Source organism: Furipterus horrens, unplaced genomic scaffold, assembly GCF_987537825.1.
Source record: "Furipterus horrens unplaced genomic scaffold, mFurHor1.1.pri manual_scaffold_1, whole genome shotgun sequence".
NCBI classification, from domain to species: Eukaryota; Metazoa; Chordata; class Mammalia; order Chiroptera; family Furipteridae; genus Furipterus; species Furipterus horrens.
The window spans coordinates 166,049,883-166,071,756 of NW_028327171.1; the positions used below are offsets into that span (position 1 = coordinate 166,049,883).

General features: G+C 37.4%; 1 protein-coding gene and 1 pseudogene across 1 annotated transcript in view; one reads left to right on the forward strand and one right to left on the reverse strand.

Moving 5' to 3' along the window:
• GORASP2 (golgi reassembly stacking protein 2) overlaps positions 1-21,265 on the forward strand; it is a 30,797-nt gene extending 9,532 nt beyond the window's left edge. The window contains exons 2-10 of the mRNA XM_090280672.1: positions 4,877-4,957; positions 6,232-6,435; positions 7,269-7,355; positions 8,051-8,181; positions 11,946-12,078; positions 13,543-13,666; positions 17,701-17,787; positions 18,670-18,780; positions 20,124-21,265. Of these exons, the coding sequence (XP_090136798.1) occupies positions 4,877-4,957; positions 6,232-6,435; positions 7,269-7,355; positions 8,051-8,181; positions 11,946-12,078; positions 13,543-13,666; positions 17,701-17,787; positions 18,670-18,780; positions 20,124-20,464 (1,299 nt within the window). The 3' untranslated portion in view covers positions 20,465-21,265. The remainder of the gene's footprint in view (positions 1-4,876; positions 4,958-6,231; positions 6,436-7,268; positions 7,356-8,050; positions 8,182-11,945; positions 12,079-13,542; positions 13,667-17,700; positions 17,788-18,669; positions 18,781-20,123) is intronic.
• Positions 6,736-6,959, reverse strand: LOC150022214 (cytochrome c oxidase subunit 6C pseudogene; annotated as a pseudogene).
• Positions 21,266-21,874: the final 609 nt, after the last annotated feature.

Genomic DNA, 21,874 nt, shown 5'->3' on the forward strand with positions numbered 1-21,874 from the left:
TCACATACAACATACTGTTAACAGGCATCCCACCCCCTCCAGTCACATCCCAACTACTCCCCACAGTGAATAAATACTATCCTGATTTCTAACAGCATAGGTTAGTTCAGCCTGTTCTTATATTTTATATAAATGGAATCATATAAAAGATAGATATTTGTTTGTGTTTGGCTTCTTGTGAGATTTTATTGCTTATGAGGTTTATCCATGTTGGGTATTGTAGAGACTTCCATTAATATATTTTATGCCTTGGGAGCATATACCAAAATTTACCTATTCTGTTGATGGACATTGCATAGTATTTAGTTTGGGGCTATTACAAATAGTGCTGCTGTGAACATTATTATACTGTATGTACATATGTCTTTTGGAGTACATGTATATCCGTTTCTGTTGTGTATACTAAAGAGTGGAGTATTTGGTCAAAGATGTGCATAGTTCAATAATTAATAGATATTGCCAAATAGTTTCCTAATTTACATTCCCACCAGCAGGTTTCTGATTGTTCCATATCCTCATTAACACTTAGTATTTTCCATCTTCTGTTGTTTTGATCATTCTGATAGGTATGTAGTAGTATTGTGGTTTTAATTTGCATTTATTTCCTTGATGACAGTTGAAGTTGAGCACATTTGTATATTGGCCACTTCAATATCCTCTTTTGTGTAGTGTCTGCTAAAATCTTATAGCCATTTCTCCATCAGGTTTTTTTTTTTTTAAGCAGCTTTATTGAGATTAATTCCAGTCTTTTAACGTATACAGTTCAGTGGGGTTTTTTTTTTTTTTAGTATATTAACAGAGTTGTACAACTCTCACTGGTATCTAATTCCAGAACCTTTTTAGCACCCCAGAAAGAAACTGTACCGATTAGCAGCTCTACTCCTCATTCTCCCTACCCTTGGCCCCTGGCAACCACTAATCTACTTTCTTTTTCTATGGATTTGCCTTTTCTGGACATTTAAATGGAATCATACAATAAGTGGCCATTGGCTTCTTTCACTTAGTGTAATGTTTTTAAGGTTCATTCATGTTGTAACATCTATCAGTATTGATTTCTTTTTATTGCCAGATATTCTATTTTATGGATGTTCCACATTTGTTTATCAGTTAAACATCAGTTGAGTTTTCATTTTCTGGCTTTTATGAATAATCCAGCTATGAAATTTGTGTACAAGTTTCTACCTGAACATGTTTTTGTTTCTCTTGGTTATATACCTACAAGTGGAACCACTGGGCCATATGATAACTGTGTTTAGCATTTTGAGGAACTGCCAAACTATTTTCCACAGCGGCTGCACCATTTACATTCCTGTCATCAGTGTATGAGGGTTCCCGTTTCTCCATGTTATCGTCAGCCCTTGTTCTGGTCTTTTCTTGTTAGCCATTCTTGTCGATATGACATGGTATCCATGTGTGGCTTTACATCTCTCTTTCTTAGTGATTTGCAGTAGTCTAAATTTGTTCTGAATACAGTTCCTTTGTGGAATGTATGTTGTATTTTTTTACTCTCAATTTTTTACTCTTGATGAACAGAAGGTTGTAGTTTTTATATAACTTAGATTATCCTTTTTTTTTTTAAATTTGTGGTTAGTACTTTTTTGTGTCCTGTTTAAGAAGTCCTTTCATACTTGAAGATATCAAAGATATTTTCCTGCGTTTTTCTTTAAAAGCTTTATTGTTTTACCTTTGATCTTTCGAGCTGTCATCCATCTGGAAGTGATTTTTGAGAGACAACACTTACCAATTCCTAGCTGGCTAACATTTTATGTCTTTTTTTTTTTAATGGGTGAGACAATTAATACATAATTAAAAAAGTAATCTAGTATCCAGGAATTAGTTGGTAATAAAGATTTACCCTCAGATGGTGATTGCAAATTTAAGGAAGATTAGTTTAAGATTATGTCAGACTTAGCTAAGCATTTCATAAACTTACTCATTCAGTTGCTATAATAATCTAGTAAAGTAGATGACATTATCCCTTACTTGCAGATGAGAAAACTGAAGCCCATGAAGATAAACTTTACCAAGCTCACATTGCTAATAAGTAGGCCAAACCACGGCTCAAAACCATGCCAGTCTACTCTAAAACCATTATCTTTTCATTGTACATTTCTCAAAATCTTAATCAATTTTCAGATTTAATCTTTACATCTTAACTTTCTATGCTATTTGACCCAATAATAAATGCTAAGTGCTGTGTGTGTATTAAGATGTTTTGAAGGAAATGCAATGAATCAACGATCAGATCTCATAAGGGGCAGGAAGTATTAAAGTGGTAATCTGATGCTTGAGAGATTAGATGCCTAAGAGATTCTTATCCATGGATAATATTGCCAGAGAAACTTACCTGTGTGGGTGTTTAATTTGCTCTGTTGTAGATCTTACTTTCCATACTATGAAATGTAGGAAATTTCCTTTTAAGTGTATTAGGGTCAAAGAGAGCATTTCCTTGGGCTCCCTCTGCTGGCTTCCAAGCAGTAATTAAGATACCTAATTGCTAGGATTTTGCTGGTGTTGTACTAATGATGTAAATAAATTTAGGAAAGAAATTAATTTCAAGGTTAATTAGAAACAGAAGATACCGATGTTTATAGCACATGAAAATGGAAAAATAGAATTAGAGAACCTTTATTTTAGAATTTGAAGTTAGTTATTAAATCTTTTTTGAGTTTGGGGAAGAGTATGTCTAATGAATATTGGTGGTAAAACTTTATACTCATGGGGTGGCATGATAAGAATCAGTGTGTGAGATCAACTTTCTAAGTTGGTGATGACATTACAAAAAGCACTGTCTTCAGCCATTTTTAACTAAAGGGTAAACTTTTGGCAGCCTCAGTGGAGAAGTGTGAAATTGATGAATGGACAGATTGGTTTCTAGGTAAAATAGGATTACATGTGGACCCTATTAAAGGAGAAACTTCACTCTGAGGGAGCTCCTGGGGTTTATACTAATTATCCTCTTCACACCTGAAGCATTTTACACCTAATTGATAGGAACCTAATAGACGTTTCACACCTAGTAGATCCCTGACTTTTTCCCAGCTAGCTGGGACTTGAGCTTGCTTTTCTTCTCATAATAGCTCCAAGTAGCTACCTTTTTCCTTTCAGAGCTGCTGTTTGAGGAGAAATCTATCTTCCATTTTGGGACCTAGATACTCTGCTTGATAATACAGAGTGGGGAATTTGTAATAATTCAAAAATTAATAAATAATACAAGAATAAACTCATGCACTCACAGCCGTAAACCTACTTTTGCCCCACCCTGTATATAGAATATAGTAGCCCCCATTTAAGAAAACTTGAGTATACAGAAACAAAACAAATATATATTATTTTTATTAGAGTTAACACTTTTAAATCCCTTTGATAATTTAACTTGTTTAATTTACAAAATGATTTAGTCCTACATTTGCAGGAAAATTTGCATAAAGCAAAATCACACAGTTTTATAATGGGCAGCTAACTATTCCTTACTGTGACAAATTCAAAAAATTTAGTTTTACTTCTTCATAGGCAGTGATAAGTATAATTTGGATTTAAATAAATAAAAGATAACATTAATCCAAGATTAGTGTCATTAATCCAAGAAGTCAGGTATTAGAAATGACACATACCTGGAACAATCTGGGTCCCATTTTGAAAGCATTAAAATTATTTGTTACTGTGTAAGTAGCTACAGACTTATGTATGGTTGAATGTGTGTATCTATTATTTGCATAACCTCAGAATTGACTATTAGAACTCTCAGAGAAAATCAGTTTACAAATATCAGTGCAAACTTTGTTTTCATAGGATAGTTTTGATAGTATTTAATAACATCAACAGAATAAACATTCCTTAAAACATTATGAAAATATTTTAGAGAAATGCAAAGTGGATTGCATTAACTTTTTGATCTTTTGTCATTACCGCTGTTACTAGCTACTAATTTTATTATTGCAATTTTAGAAAATTAAATCGTTTTAATCCATTTCAAAGTAGGGATGCTAAACATTTGAGTTGTTAAGAAGCTGAATAATCTTAATCATCCATTTAAAGTCCAATATATATCTGGCTCCACTCTTTCTTTCCAGCAGCCTCCTTATTGAACTAAAAGTTGTAAAATGTTTTTGAGTTTCACCTCTACCACTGGCCAGCTTTGGTACCATAGGCAAGTCACAGGATGGTTTCTTCACCTGTAAAATAAAGGAATTCCACAGAGTTCTTTTAAGTGCTTTTAACGCTTTGTGGCATGGAGAAACCCTTTGAGAATCTGATGAATCTTTACACACTGAAGACTGCTGATTCATAGAAAATGTTGCATATAATTTTAGGAGCTGCAATGTTCTTTGAAGCCACCCAAAGACCTCTTGGGTTAGAGATTTCTAATTTTCAAAACCTGTAATTCTGCATTTCTATCCCACACCATTCTGTTGTCTAGTTATGCTATATTATGATCCTGATTTTTCAGACTCCTCCTTTTGGGTTTTTACTCATATCATTTCTTCAACTTTCAGATGTCCTCAGCCTGCAAACGAAAGGGTGGCTGGTTCGATTCCCAGTCAGGGCACATGCCTGGGTTGCAGGCCAGGTCCTCAGTTGGGGACACGTGAGAGGCAACCACACAGTGATGTTTCTTTTTCTCCCTCCCTTCCCCTCTCTCTAAAAATAAATAAATAAAGTATTTTTAAAAATAAAGAGAATGGGTAGAATTTAGGAAGCTACAAGGGTATTTATCATCTGGGAGAGTTGAAGAGAAATGGAAGAACTGGTGTGTATCTATAATTCCTTAATAATGTTAATCTATTTTTACAGAAAAGAGAGAGGTATTAAATTTTTACTTAAGAGTTTTTAATTAAGCTTTGCATTTTTCATATTGGCATTTTTGTTTTTACAGGTACAGGAAAATTCCCCAGGACATAGAGCTGGACTGGAGCCGTTCTTTGATTTCATTGTTTCTATTAATGGTTCAAGATTAGTAAGTTCAGCTTTTTGTACTTTTGTCTACGGTATTTTGTAATCTTTTGAAAAATGGAATTTTTCTGATTATCTGGGATGGATGTTTATTCATTTGTTACAAACATTATAAAATATGATATCAGTTTGTAAAAATAATTATGTGTAGCCCTGGCTAGGTAGCTCAGTTTGTTAGAGCGTAGTCCCAATACACCAAGATTGTGGGTTCAGTCCCTGGTCAGGGCACATACAAGAATCAACCAATGGATGCATAAATAAGTGGGACAACAAACTGATGTTTCTCTCTCCTTCCGCCTACCCCCTATCAATTAAAAAAAATAAGTGTTAGTAAACATACGAAAACATCAAATATGAAATACTATACTTCATACTCCTGTGATGATTTTAGGGAAATAAAATCACTGGAGACTTTTATATGTTAAATATTTAAATATTTTAAGCAGAAAGAAAGAAGTAAGGTGAAAACATTTGCTTTTTTTTAAAGTGTCAGACTTTTATAGGTTATTGACAAATGTGTTAGTAAAGATTTTCAAATAACTTGCCAGTTTTCTTGTATATCTTAAGTAATGTTGCTAGAACCAGAGAGAGAGGTGTCCTATAAGTATAGAATTAAAACCACTTCTTTTAAGTTGCTTTCAGTTTACCTGTAGTAAAGTCCTGTAAAAAAGGAAATTATATAATTTCAGCAAAGGAAATTTTTATCACAGTGGCTACTTGGCTAATTTTTTTCAAAACAGTATTAAGTTTTTGTTTATTATTTATCAACGTTTTTACATAATGGCCTTTATTCATTTATGTAATGAAATATTTAACATACTGCTTCCATTTTCTTTGCCTGCCAGTTCCAAATGAATAAGTAAAGTTGTATATTTAGGAGTAGAATCCAAAATTTGCAGTGCCAGCAAATGTTTTAGATGTTAAATCAAAGTCATATGAATCCTGTTAGTAATATGACTTATTATGGATTTTTTGTTTGTTTGTTTGTTTTAATCACTAAAGCCCTAGATCACTTCAATTCATGTTGAGTTGGAAGTTCCATGATCTGTAGTCAGCTGTTAGAAAAATATCAGAAGCTGTTGCTAATGTAAGAGTTGTTCTTAACTTCTTAGCATTCTTTTACTTGGAAGAATGTTTGAATGTTAATGAAACCTTTGCCCATTGAATGCTTTGTGTTGATTGTTAATATTGCTCCAGTAGGGCCATAGGATGCTTAAGTTAAGATAGTTAACATTAAATTTTTATTTATTAAAGAAAAATGGTTTTATGTGTTCACAGAATAAAGACAATGATACTCTTAAGGATCTACTGAAAGCAAATGTTGAAAAGCCTGTAAAAATGCTTATCTACAGTAGCAAAACACTGGAGCTTCGAGAGACCTCAGTCACACCGAGTAACATGTGGGGTGGCCAGGGTTTGTTGGGAGTGAGCATTCGCTTCTGCAGCTTTGATGGGGCAAATGAAAACGTTTGGCACGTGTTGGTAGGTACCAACTATATGCTGTTACTTGCAGTTTAGGAAGTAGTGTAGAAAGGTGTTCTAGCAGTGGTCGTCTCCAGTTTGGTGAGATTGTAGGGGTGGTGTTGTTATTATTAGTCTGTTTACTTCTGAAAAGTCAGAATTCATTGCTGTTAAAACATGGAATTTTTTTTTTTCCTAATTGTTTATTTCTCAAGAGAAACTATTCCTTGGCTCAGACATTCATGTTTCATAGTTCAGGAACACAGGTCAGTGACAAACTTCCATGAAATTCAGCCCAAAGAAATTCTCTACATTCCAAGATCACTTTGTACTCTGAAAGATACCATCCTTATCTCCTCAAAGTCCTTCCCGGGATCATAATTTCTGTAGAAATCTGCATATGCCTTCTTTCTTTTGTCAGCCACACCAAACTTATAGGCAGTTGCAAGCCCCAGGAACGCAAGGACAGCTCCAGCAATATGAACTCGCAGATGCTTGGCCAGAAGGCCTCGCATCTGAGGTTTTGCCAAAGCGCTGGAAGACATGGTGTTTGTATTCTCAACACCAACGTCCTTCGGGATGGAGAGCTGGATTATTTTTTTAAGTGCATGAGGAAGAGAAGTAAATACAGATGCCTAAGAACTATTTTTCCGATAATGTGTCCATTATGAGAAGAAATGTTAAGCAGATAGTTATAGAAATATTTTAAATATTTATTAAATATGTGATTGTTATGCTTGGAAGATTAAAAAATATACTGTAGTTCCAAACATTATCTCTAACAAGATAGTTACAAATATAGGGGTTTTTAATCACTGTAATTCATTTTGGGGTGTGTTTTTGTGTCATCCTAGGAAGTGGAACCAAATTCTCCTGCGGCACTGGCAGGTCTTAGACCTCACAGTGATTATATCATTGGAGCAGATACTGTCATGAATGAGGTAATTAGTGTGTATATTAATAATGAGAATTAAATAACATTTTCTTATTAATGTTTAACTTCATAAGTATATTTGCATACTTTGCATTTAGAGTTGAAATTTATGTCTTGCCAGGCAGGATTTCTTATGCCTGAGGGTGTTTTATTAAGTATAGCTGTGAGGAAAAATGCATACTGCATAGCAGTTGCACGGATTTTGTATATGGTATACAGAAAGCACTTAGGTACCTCAACACTAAATAAAACCCTCATTTTGGTTATTGATTTCATTTTCTCTTCTCCTTTTTAATGTAACAAAATTGGCTCTTATATTAGTCAGATCCTTTTCCTTGCCTGTTAGCTAGTGGGAGCATATATTGCTAAATTAAAAATGAGAGAAAAATAAGGTGCCCAGATAACCAGGTCTTCATCATGAAGAGCAAAAGCAGAATGTATAGAATTTTGGATGTGTAAGAGTTTTACTAAAATGGCTGACTAGGTCTTGTGGAACCAGATATAGGCCTTGCACAGAGTAAATAGATAACATATTAAATTAAACCTTAATTGGGGTATCAGTTTTATGGAATGATTTTGTGTCTGAGGCACAGCTCATAATTTGTGTGTATGTGTTTTAAGTTTTCAGGTAATTCTGATGTTAGGCAGGTTTGAGACCCATTGTTCTAGAATTCAGTGACATAAAAATATTTTTCTTTGCAGTCTGAAGACCTATTCAGCCTTATTGAATCACATGAAGCAAAACCATTGAAGCTTTATGTGTATAATACAGACACTGATAACTGTCGAGAAGTGATTATTACACCAAATTCTGCATGGGGTGGAGAAGGCAGGTAAGGTCATTGTTTAGACTAAGTTTTGACTGCTTAAACTTAGATGCGTTGTAAAAATGGATTGTTTTTATTTTGAAACAAGTAATCGGTTTATTATAAGACTTCTCTTGAGAAAGGGAAAGTATTGACCTAGAATAGTAAACCAGATAATTCATTTTGTTGTTGATAAGGAGACAGACAGATAGACATTGATTTATTGTTCCATTTATTTAAGCATTTACTGATTGATTCTTTTATGTGCCTTGATCAGGAATTGAACCTGCAACCTTGCCTTATTGGGACAACGCTCTAACCACCTGAGCTACCTGGTCAAGGCCCCTATTCATTTTTTTAAAAGACATATTTAAGGACCTCGTATATATACTATAGCCCTCGTCTTTACTGACCTAAGAGAACAACCTTATTTAATTAGGTTTTGTTCGTTTAATAAAATAGTTCAGTTTTTTTTTATTTTCCTAATTCTGTTCCCCAATAATGAGACAATCCAATGTAACTTTCTCTAACTGCTGAGGAAATTTCTTAGACTTTGTAGAAACTGCTGGCTTTCAGAAATAGGCTGATTTCAACCAAAAGTTAGATAAAATTGCAACAACAATAAAACACATTTAGAAGGAAGATCAAGCCAAGCACGTGAACTTTATAAAATTAGTTTTCTTGAACTATTTATCAAATCAATTCCCTAACTTCAAAAAGTCAAACTAAAGCAAAGCATGCTGATTTACTTTGCTTCTTTAGGTCTTTCAGCTGATGTATAAATTGTACAAAATTTTCACTATTTCCAAAGTCCTAAGAATGTTTTTAAATTTGAGGAATTTGAGCATAAGTCCTAAGTATAGAAAAGCCTAGGGTTTGGAAACTTCCAAATGTTTTGTAAAAGTTTTGGCATTTACTGGGAAAAGAAGGACTTAGTTGATGGCAGGGACACAATACCTTTGCCCACACTACCTGAGATTCTGCAGCTGAACGTATGTTGTCACCAGAATGCTAAGTTGTTGCAATTTGAGAAAATGAGATAGAGGTGTCATTTTAAGAATCTGGCCTGTGTGGAGCAATACTTTTGATCGAGTTATCATTGTCCATCGTCCAGGTTTATAACCAAAGAAATAGGATCCTCTCAAGGCATTCAAAGTCGACTAATTTCTAAGGGACTGCCTGATATAAACTAAATTTGCAAAGAAGCTGCTGTATTTATTAAAATGGCAAATTTTCAACTTATAAAAGAAACTGATAGTTTCTCCAGTAGAACACTAACACTCTAGGATTAGTTTTGGGTTGGCTAAAAAGTTCATTATGGTTTTTCTGTAAAATAAAAGACACGGTTTTCATTTTCACCAATAACTATTGATTTGGATATTTTGACTATGTCAGCCATCTCCCCCTATTGACTTCTGGTGGAAGTCAGGGGTGCTGCTAAACATCTTCCAATGCCTAAGACAGCCCCACAGCAAAGAATTACTTGACCAAAATGTCAATAGTACCAAGAAACTTCGCAAACCACTTTTGACACGTTTGATCAGTCACAGCACCTTCTCCATACACTGCACATATCTTCCGAGTTTTTACCTTTCTTGAAATAATAAAGCATAAAACACTGAAAATGTTGTGTATCTTCTTCTATCTTCAATATTAAAATGGCTGTGCAAAAATTCACCAATTTTAAAAAGTTTTTTTAAATGCAGTTGATATGAGAGCTGTCATAATACAATCTAACAAAATTGCTTCAAATGAAGTTAAAGACACCTGAGCACTACCAGAGCCATTATACAGCAAAAACGTAATGGACTTTTTGGCCAGCCCAATACCACAAGAGTACTTGGTGAGCATGGACTCAAAGTGCAAAAGGGACATTCTGCGGGTGGTGAAGTCATCACAAGTTCTTCAATTTTTAATTACACTGCTACATTCCTGCTCTTGGAGCCCTTCTTTTCTAGACTCTGGCAGTTATTCCTCTTCTTTAGAAGACATTTTCCTTTTGATGTGGTTTAGCACCATTGATCAGCCACTGCTTTAGACAGGCCAATACAGACCATTTTCCTGAGCCTGCCCTCATTTGGCATATGTCTGCCTCTGGTTTTTAGTCCTTCCTCAGAGGCTCACCACATATTATTCATTTAAGCATATTTCTCTTAGTTTCATTATTGGGCAAGCTTTAAGTTTGCAGAAGGTCTTGCTGTTGCCTCAACTGCCTCTCTACCACCACTTATTTTGATAAAGAGATACCTTGTTTTAAAATGCAGCTACCACTGAGAGGCTGTCATTGATCAGTATAAATTAATTAATCTTACTCTTCCTCCAAATTTATCTGAGATCCAGTTCAGTGAGAATTGCAGTTTTGTTGGTAGAAGGGAGGAAAAGTAAGAGAAGAAAGAACAAGTAATTTTGTAATATGAAGCATCATTGGAAAATCAGACCTGGATAAGGAAGAGCTGAAGTTGTCCACTGCCTGCTTTCCCAGCTTTTGGTGGTGGTAGTACGCATGACAATAATAAATGCCATGGCAGGGGAGAGATACAGACACGTCTGTGCATGGCCTACACAGAAAGTGTCAAGTAGTTTGGGAGATAAAGGCAATCGTGATAGAAACATAGTTGGAACCTGATTGTGATGGACCTTAAATACTGTGGTCAGGAATTTATTGTATATACTCTGGGCAATGGGACTATGATATTGTATTAATGTGGGTTCTTTGGTTCCCGACAGTAGAGATCAGCTGTCATTGTTGTAAATAAACATGAATTTATTGTGTAATCACTCATATAATCAAAGAAATAGCTACAGAATCAACTTAGAAAGGACAGGACTCAGAACACCTCTAGGGATTTAGAGAGGAAAGATTAATTGACAATTTTATCACTACTCTACTGAAAGGGTGAGCCATTTTTGTTTTTCTGTTGCTCCCAAGATTTGTATGTAGCCATGGGCAAGAGAGGTAGATTGGCCTGGCTTTGGTCATTAGCCACTCCTTAGTTTGGGCAGAAGATGCCCTTTATAAACCCTTACCACACACTTATAACCCGTTCCCAGTCCCTTATTAACTTTTTCCTTCTTTTATAAATACTACTTATGTTCTTAAGCATATTCTACGCTCTTAAACCTACGTAACTTTAACAACGTACTCATACAGTACTGCAAAATCCCGCGATATAGCGAAAAATCCATGATAAGTAATTAAATATAATATTTTTAAAATCCCGTAGTACAGTAAGGCCGCGAAAAGTGAACTGCGATATAGAGCGGGACTACTGTATTGGGAGGCCAGTAGACTGTGGATAGAAGCAGTGTGATCATATCATTTAAAAGATAGTCTCTGGTGACTGTAGGAGGACGAATTAGAAGGAATCTGGATTAATTTGGATTAATTTGTGTCAGGTTCTAAATAGAACTATGAGAAGTGTAAATGATTACATCATCATACTGAAGTGCTTGGAAGACAGTGTCATCCATTCAGCAAATAATTATTCAGTGTCTGCCATGTACCAGGAACTGTCAAGGCATTAAAGCGTGGTCTCTGCCTTCAAGAACCTTAACATTTTATTAGGGGATTCAGAAAATAAATAAGTATGCAGTGTGGAGATGGTGATAAATGCTTAAAGAAAAATAAAGGAGAGTAAGGTAGTTAGTGTCCGTGGTGGAGAGAAGGGTGCTATTTCATAAAAGGGTGAACATATTTAAAAGAATGGAAATTTGTTTTTATATTAAAATATCTCAATGAAATGCAACCCATAATTGATAACAGTAACTTGTAAAAATGTATAATTTCATAGCCTAGGATGTGGCATTGGATACGGGTATTTGCATCGAATACCTACACGCCCCTTTGAAGAAGGAAAGAAAATTTCTCTTCCAGGACAGGTGACTGGTACACCTATTACTCCTCTTAAAGATGGGTTTACGGAGGTAAGATAACTTTACTACCTGATTATAGCATAAGGTTTCCAGCAAATGAGTCAAGTGTTGATGTGTGTGGTGGTAACACTAATTGAGATAGGGCAGATGATGAGTTACGTATTGCCATGTTGAATTTGAATATTTATTTGGATATCCTACAGGTCTGGATTTTAAAGAAGAGGACAAGTCTAGAGATAGAGATTTAGGAATCATCAGCAAAGAGAGGGCAATGTAACCCAATGAACACTGATAAAAATTGTCAAGGGATTGGCCTGGGTGGGTCAAAGGACTGAGGTCAGAATCTTGAACATTTCTAGTATTTAAATGGACGGGCAGAGGAAATGGACCTAGCAAAGGAAGCTTAGAAGTCCCAGGGGAAAACAAAGTCTTAAGAAAAAGGGAAATAAAAGGTGAATGGTGGATGATAAAATGATGATACTGGTGCTTACTATTTCCAGAAACTTGACTGGGAAGCAAAGAAGGCTAGGTGTGTGGGGACTATTACAGGATCAAAATGAAGATTTTTTCAGGAATAAGAGATATTTGCACAGATTTAAAGGCTTTTAAAATGTTTCCTGTGCAGGCTTCATGGGATGGTTACCTTTTTTGTCTGCATGCCAATCAAAACCAAACATCCAAAAAGAAAATGCTACAGTTGTAAAGAAAAGGCTTCTGCCACTGTTGTTTTAGGGTACACAGTGTGACCATCCCAGATTCTACAGGAATTGAAGAGGAGCTGTGAGGAAATAAACCCTCTGCTTCCTCCTCACCCCACCACTGGCTCATGGCCAGAGACAGTGTAGTTATATGTTCAGACTTCTGTGACCATATCTGCTGCCCTAACCAGATGAGCCACTGTGGGCAGTCAGAAGACCAGAGGGTGAAATGGCAACTGGAGAAAAGGGCCATTCACCCATCTGTAGATTCCATATAGATTCACTCATTTTCTCTTGGTTGGAAGATGGAGATCTGGCTGCCACATTTATTCATTGATGAGAGAAGATAAGATGCACTTACGAGTTTAGACATCTTGAGAACCTTATAAGGAATTTATCATAGTATTAAGACTTTCAGCTGATTTCTTCGTGAACAATGAAAGTTAAAAAGAAAAACTGGCTGAGAATTCAGAGAAGAGGAAAGCAGTGGTGTTATAGGGTTGAGTAAAGTGGTTTTTGGGTGGTCAGGAGGGAGAGAGTAGAATCTCCTCCTAGTGTGGAAGCAGTTAAAACAGTTTGTGTAGCAGGGTAGATACCATGTGTTGAGAGGCTGCAAGTCCCCAGGGGAGAGGCTGACAGTGCATGGTCATTGGCATGTATCACACTTAAGAAGGAGAGCTGAAGGCAGAGTGCCAGGCAAAAACCTCTGACAGCTAGTGTATGATCAAAAAAATATATAGGACCAATGAGAGCCAATGTTTATATCTTTTAAGTAAATTTGAGTGATTTTTTTTTTTTCTCTTTCTTTTTTTGGAAGGTCCAGCTGTCCTCGGTTAATCCTCCGTCTTTGTCACCACCAGGAACTACAGAAATTGAACAGGGTCTGTCTGGGCTTTCTATTAGCTCAGCTCCACCAGCTGTCAGTAATGTTCTCAGTACAGGTATACAGAAAAGTGTGTTCTGTTTTTCAAGGCTGCTTTGTTTTACATGATATTCTTTTCTGTCTTAAGCTATACAGTTTAAAAATCAATTCCAGTGTACTTTGAAAACTGTAAATATGCTCTGCGTGGACAGGCCCTGTCTGTGAAAGTTGTATCACCATGCACTGTACACACAGGACGAGCATTTAAACCTCTTCTCAACCTGTTTCAACCTTTGGGCTTCTCTTAATATTGTACAAGTTGTAGAGTCAGGACTCTGCCTTTAAATTCTGTTTACTCAAGTGTTTGCATGTCCCCTCAGTGGTGGACACGGGACCATTCCTTTCCCAGGGGCTCAGTGGCACTCCGCAAATGTGTCTGCCTCCTTTTCTTTATTCCTTGTTCTACCTAATACATATAGTCCCTATTTGTTTTAATTTTTTTAACAGCTTTATCAAGATCTAATTTACATACCATCCAGTTCACCCATTTAAAATATGTAATTCAGTGGGGTTTTTTAATATATTTGCAGAGTTGTGTAATCATCACTTCAATTTTAGAACATTTTATTACCCCAGAAGAAACCCTATACCCATTATCAATCACTCCCTATTTTTCCCCGACCCCTCCAGGCCTCAGCAATTGCTACTCTGCTTTCTATGGACTTGCCTAATCTAGGCATTTCATGTAATACGTGTAGTATTCTGTGACTGGCTTCTTTCACTTTGAAAAATGTTTTTAAGTTTATCCATGTCATAACATTTATTAATTCTTCATTCCTTTCTGTGGCTAAATATTGTTCCAGTGGATGGATATTCCACATTTTGTTTGTCTCTTCACAGTTGAGGATACTTTTTGGCTATTAATAATTGCTGCTGTGAACATTTATGTACAACTTTTTTTACGTGAACATATGTTATCATTTTTCTTGATCGTATACCTAGACATGGAATTGCTTCATCGCATGATACAATTCTTAACTTGATATGTTGGTAGACTTTGTTCTTTTTCCTTTTTTTAAATCTCTCATTTTTTGGTTTTCTTTCTTCATAATACCAAGAGTATATTATATACTCAAATTTTCAGTAAGTGGATTAAATACTGACATGGTTTAGTTTTATTTCATTAATACCTGTTATTCTTGAGCTCTCCTTAATATTTGTACTCAAAATTTGCTTATATGCCACTTTTTACTGGCATGGACTTAAAACAGCCCACCAAGCCCTGACCGGTGTGGCTCAGTTGGTTGGGTGTTGTCCCTCAAAGCAAAAGGTCGCTCGCTGGTTTGATTCCCAGTCAGGGCACATGCCAGGGTTACAGGTTTGGTCTGCAGTTGGGGTGTGTATAAGAGGCAACCAATGTTTCTCTCCCTCTTTTTCCTTCCCTTCCCCTCTACCTAGAAATAAATATAAATAAAAATCTTTTTTAAAAATCAGCCCACCAAGAGATTAAGGTCAGCAGTATAATCTCTGGAGTTGGTTCCCTAAGTTCAAATCCTAGCTTTTTTTTTTTTTTTTTTTTTTGAAATTTTTGTTTTGTTTTCCAAAGATGTGTTTTTCTAGATGAAATTTTAATTTTTAATTTGTTGTAGTTAAAAATTCTAGACATACTCAAGAGTGGATAGAGTAGTATAATGAACTCCCACTATCCAGCTTCATTGGTTATCAATATGGTGACCTATCTCCCCACCTCCTACTCTTTGTTAAAGGTTTCTCCAGCTTTACTGAGGTGTAATATTCATACCATAAAATTAGCTCACTGTACGAATACAACTCAGTGACTTCCAAGAAATTTATGGGGTTGCGCAGTCATCACATTTCAGTTTCAGAGCACTTCCTAGGTGATATTAAATATTAATGTCATCAATATCAAGTCTGAAGTACAGTTGGAAGGGATTTTACAGTTTATTTCATTCAAGCAGTATTTTTTGATATTATGACTTTTTTTTCCTTATATCCCATCAAATGTTCCTGTAGTTTATTCCTGAATAGACTTAGTAAAGGTGGGTTGGGGCACTTCTCAAGGCAGCAGCTGTATCTGTGTCTGAATAGCTCTCGCCTACTTCAGAGTAAGTGTTCTAACGCCGTGTGAGAGCTCTTCTGATTTTAGCGGACAACTGACATCTCTCTCCAAGTCCCAGTTCCTTTTTGACTTTTTTAAAAATTGTTTTTCTGTTACAGTTGTCCCATTTTTTCCCTCATTGCTTTCCCCTGCCCCCCCTCTCCCACAGTCAGTCCCTGCCCCGTTGTCCATGACCATGGGTCTTTCATACATGTTCCTTACTAGACCCGTTTCTTTCACTCCCTCCCCACTCCCTCCTGGTCACTGTCAGTCTGCTCCTTGTTTATGCCTCTGGTTCTATTTTGCTCGTTTGTTTGTTTGGTTCATTATCTTTTTTGACATTTTAAATCTTCTTTTATTACATTATAATTATACTTGTATTGTCTTATAAGCGCATGCACTGAAATCCTTGGTCTTATTATTACACTACAGAGAAATGGCTTCTTAAATATAAAAAGAAAGACAAATGTAAATAAAGCAGTAATTGCTCCGAAGAGACTAAAAGATACCATTTTCACTTTGACTAAGTAAATTTAAAAATACTGAAATGTTCTAGCATCATAACATGTGAAAAACTACTTTTTGTTAGGTATTAATTTTTCTTGTTTTTAATTACATTACCACAAAGTAGCCAAATAGTAAATGTAGAAATATAGAAGTGCATGGTTTTCACAGATTACTTGTTTATGGATTGATAATTTTTAGATTATGAAAGTTTTAGAAAATGAATATATCATTTTGAAATGGCGTTAATCATTGTGGCCTTTTTGGTACACCCCCCACACTTCCTGAGCCCTTTCTTTGCTCAGTTTCTCTGCAGAGAATTTAACACCATTTACATGCTATGTATTTTACTTGTTTGATGTTTGTCTCCCTTCCTTTTCCTTCCCTTCATTAGAATGTGAATTTCCTGAAGGCAGTGATTCCTATTTTGTTTATGCTGTAAAGTGCCTCAGGGTCTAGAACAATGTCTAACATATAACAGGTGCCCCCAAAACACTTGAGTGAAGTGAACGCCAACCAACCATCCAACCCCTTTGAGAATCTGACAAAAGCAAAGAATTCTTTTCTACTTTTGCATACCTCCAATTTCTGCAGGAAAATACACAAATAAGTAAATATCTGAAGATGGTTGCTTCATACTTTCGCATAAAATTTATTCCTACTACTACTATATTTAAGCAGATCTCTGTAAGACAAAATCTAGAATCCATGTGCAATACTGCTCTTGTTTTGACAGCAGAACTTGCCAATGAGTAGGTGATGAACATTAGTAGGTCATCTTTATTAGACAGAATTGTAACAGTTACTTGGATATGAATAGCATAACTTCCTCAAGCTAACATCAGTAAAGGTGGGAATGTAGACTTCAAAGGACTCACAGAACCTAAGGTCAAAAGGAAATGGAGATTCAGGAAGCCAGGTTGATCTCCATCTCTGGAGGTTCACATTCTCTTTTGTCTCTTTCCCGCCATCTGCATCCTTCTCCTATTTCAGGGACCAGCGTGCACTGTCTCACGGGGTCCATCCCTCCCCACCTCCGGCAGCCTTAGGTTCCCGTGGTTTCTTAGTTCTGGAGTCCAAGGGAGATTGACTAGAATCCTTTTTTCTTTCCATCACTCTCTTTATTTATTTTTAAAAATTGTAGAATCCTTGTGTTCCATTTCCAAATTTTTTAAAAGTTTTCTCCTCTAACCCTGCTTAGGTCAAGTGTAGAACTGTCATCCAGTGAGCTTAGCTGGGATGGCTTTGCAGAGCCTCCCGCCCACTTGGCCTAGGCTCTGTTGACAGTTTTTGTCAGCGGCCATGGGCAGAGTAGATAAACCAACTGTGACACACAGTGGCGCAGCCAGAAACCAACTAAAGAAGTCTCAATGAATGAAGACCCTGGCCACTGAGGGAGGAAGGGAGACTGAAAGCTATCTTAACGTAGTCTGTTTATTCCTAGTCTACTGAATTTGTTATAAATTTTTAAAAGACTGCTTTTATTTTAGGTGTACCAACAGTACCGTTATTGCCACCACAAGTAAGCCAGTCCCTCACTTCTGTGCCATCAATGAATCCAGCTACTACATTACCAGGTAAGCAGCAGGAGACTATAGAGATGTGTGTAATATAGCCTCACTAACATCTTAAGAAACAATGAGAAGTCTTAACACCTATCTGATGATTTTTTTGTCTTTTAGTCTCATTTTACCTCTGTAACTTTGTGATAAATGAGAACAAGAGGTAGCAAGCTGTTAGTCACCAGCCAGTTAGCTGCTGAGCCTTGCGCTCCTTACCCCCAGCCGACTAGCTCGCTCCCATCCCAGCCCGACCACCCCAGTCCCCCATGCAACATTGGGCAGGAATAAGGAGTATGTAGGAGTTATGTTCTTCAGCATTTCCTTAGTTTGGGCTTTCTAATAGTTGTTTATATGAATACACATTGCACCCTAGAGGAGAGCACTGCTTATTTGGGTCTTTAGTAGCTCAAACATTAGATTTTGGGTTATTTCTCTTACTGTCCCTAGTGAAGACCAAGTTCCTTTATCCTGCAAATAACAATCACATATGATTTCAGTGATCAAATATATTTGCATTGTGAGAGCCTTTAATTGTATGGCTAAAGACATCTTAAGGCATTATTAACCCATTAAGCCAGTGTGTACACACAAACACAGAATAATAAAGCAGGTATGGTAAAATGCTGACATTTGGGGAATCTGAGTGAAGGGTGTATATGGCGACTCATATTTGTTTTAACCCTTACCCACGTAACCGTCTACTCACTTAGGTGCAGAAAGACATTTGCTCCAGTGAGGTTTTGTTGTTGTTAATGTTGTTAGAATACAAAGCTGCCTACACAGTGAGTGGACATCTAGTTTTCTCACTTTGAAGTGGGTCGTGTTTTTTCAACACATGAGGATTGAATGTTTTCCCCGGGGGCACTGGTTTACCCTTTATTCTCACCCTCCCTTTAGGTCTGATGCCTTTACCAGCAGGACTACCTAACCTGCCCGCCCTCCCCAACCTCAACCTCCCCGCACCGCACGTCTTGCCCGGTGTCAGCCTTCCAGAACTCGTGAACCCAGGTATGTGGCCCTGCTTGCCTTTCTAGGACTTTGTCTAATGAAAAGCTTTATCCAGGAAAGCCAGTCCTCCATTTCAGTTTCTTCTGGAAAAGGCAGAAAAGTTTAATAAACTTCAGCTGCTTCAAATCAGTATTATTTTATTTAAAAGGCTTTAAAAATAAGAGGAAGAAATGTATATTTGTGATTCTCCTCTGCCTGGCCACCTCCCCTCCTTCTTTCTCCTCTCCCTGCACCCTGACTGCGCAAGCATCATAAAGGCCAGTTGTAGAAGTAAAGAGCCGTTGTGTGGTGTCACACTGACTTCTCTAACTACATGGATGGACGGAGTGCCATTTGCCTGGGGCGGCCAGGGGACATCCCGTGATTCTCCTGTGTTTGGGGCGCTGCCACCAGCAGTGCCTGTCTTGTGTAACCGGGCCCAGCAGTTAACACTGTGACACTATCACCCTTGCTCAGCTGGCTGGGCTTGTTATTTAATACATACTCTCCATTATTAACAGATGTTTTTATAAAACTCAGATTTTAGCTACAGATAGTTGAGGTAGCAGATGTTCAAAAGTGTTCACATTCAGATTTCATGCATTGATGAAAATGAGCAGCAGGATACCCCGCAGGTCTGCTCTTCCAGGTAATTATCACCCAGGCTTCCTTTGACCGAGATGGTCACCTATCAGCTGACTCTTAACTGCAGTAAACTCTAATGCTTACTGTCTCAGCGCTCCCTTTGTCTTTTCTTTTGTGCCCTGTATTCTTGGCTTTTTCCTCTGCTCTGTCCCCACATTGACAGATAGACTACTAAGTGCATTGAGGGTTTGACCAGCCCAGTGGTTGCCCTGAACCTGTTGTACAATCAGCCTTTCCTTTGTCTTTCTTTTATAAATGTATATTTCATGTTTTTATTTTTTAAATTTTATTACTTCTAGAGAAAGGGGAAGGGAGGGAGAGAGGGAGAGAAACATCTGTGTGTGGTTACCTCTTGTGCGCCCACAACTGGGGACCTGGCCTGCAATTCAGGCATGTGCTCTGACTGGGAATTGAACTGGTGACCCTTTGGTTCGCAGGCTGGTGCTCAGTCCACCAAGTCACCCCAACCAGGGCTATTCTTGTATTATTATTTATTAATTATTGTATTATTTTCCATGTGAACAAGTGTAAACCTACTTTTGCCCTACCCTGTATTGAACTCTGTCCTGGCCTCCAGCTAAGGATAAGCTGAGGTTGTGATTTGTGTTGTGTCTCTTCCGCTTCAGTTTCTGTGATGAAATGCAAATAAAGTCATGTGACAATGACTGCCGCTTTTCTAGTTCTGGGTGGATGTATGATCTGTGCCGTTTTTGTCCTAGGTTTGCCGCCACTTTCGTCCTTGCCTTCCCGAAACATACCTGGCATTGCAGCTCTCCCCATGCCGTCCGAGTTCCTCCCGTCGTTCCCTTTGGTTCCAGAGGTCTCTTCTGCAGCAGGCTCAGGGGAGCTGCTGGCCTCCCTCTCGCCCACCAGCAGCCCACCCTCCGACCCGGTCACGACCACTGCAAGGGCAGACGCTGCCTCGGCACTCACTCTGGATGTGACGCTCCCACCTCCCAAGGCCCCCATCACTGTTGAGGACAGAGTCAGCGAATCCACCCCAGCCAGCGAGAAGCCTGCTTCTGCTGTCACGGATGCAAATGCCTCTGAGTCACCTTAACTTTGAGCCACTTTCGGAGTCGGCGCGGTGTCCTTATTTAACCATGGAAGCGAGTCTGGAAATGCAAACTATCATAATTTCATACTAGTTTGTACCGTATCTGTAGGCGTCCTGTAAATAATTCTAAGGGGAGAACTAAACAAGAGGATCTGGGACTGTGTCCTGCCTTGCAAGTCAGGGTGGGTTCACGGGCTGGGGGTGGAAATGTCAGAAAGTGCTTTTATTTTAAAACAACCAAAAGGAATTGCAAGGGTGGCTTGCTGCCAGGTTTCCACTGCCATTCTTGGGGTGTGCATCTTCGGGAAAGGTGGTGACAGGGTGTCTACTAGTGTCCCTGTCCCCCTGCTGCTTCTCTGTAAGAAAATGAAATATTTTCTGCCTAGTATCCACATGGAACATTTCTTGTATTTTGTAAATAATTTGCAAGAATGCAGACCGGCTCACTAAACGGTGAAAGGAAGATATTTTACTTTTTGTCTCTGTGAGTCGTATCTCTGTTAAGGTTTACACGAAAATTCCAGCTAAAGATGTTTGTCAAAGTTACATGGTGTGCACCATTAATTGAACATCTTTTTATTCAGCCTATACACAGATCCTTGTCTTGAGCTCTCAAAATTACTCAGACCACATTTTGTAAGTGCTGCTGTTGCTTTATACATCCACCATAAAACGGCATTTAAAAAGAAATAAAGGAGGGGTTCCACAGTTTTAAACCAAAAGGTGGTACTCTGGCAACTTAAAATATTACAGCTCTACTGGGAAAGCAGAGGCACAGCAATAAATGACAGTAATTTGACTTTTCTTCTTGTGTGTCTGAATGACAGCCCCTCGTTGCACTCTCCAGTGTGTCACACATCTTGAATGTGATTTTCACGTGTTAATGTTTCCTTTCTTCTAAGTTTCCTAAGAGATAAGTGCAATTGATTTATTGAATGAAATTAAATGTGTATTATATCTTTTTTAAGTAAGATGAAAGAAGTTCATTGACTGTTGACCTGGTACTGGCGTGAACATTGCTAAGAGAGCAGCACTCAGCTGGAAACCAGAGTTTTCAGCTCCAACCCAGAGCCTCCAGTAGGAGGCCCAGTGCCAGCCAATTTTTAGAACACATCCATTTCTGGATCCAGGTTTATCCTTAAAATGGCCAAAAAGGCTCTAGCTCTAATCATAGCATCTTCTGTTTGCATTATAAATATTTCTAGAATAGTTCTCTCAGTTAATCCTATTTTTGAAAAAGCTTATAACAGGTAGGTAAAATATTCACAAGTATATTAAATATTAAAATATTTTACTTTCCAGGACAGGAAAAGTTGATTAAGTTGTTATTACTTTCTAAAAGACGCTTATATTAAATGTGTGTGTGTGTTTATGTGTATGTATGAGATACCTTAGTAGAAAGCAAGCAACTTC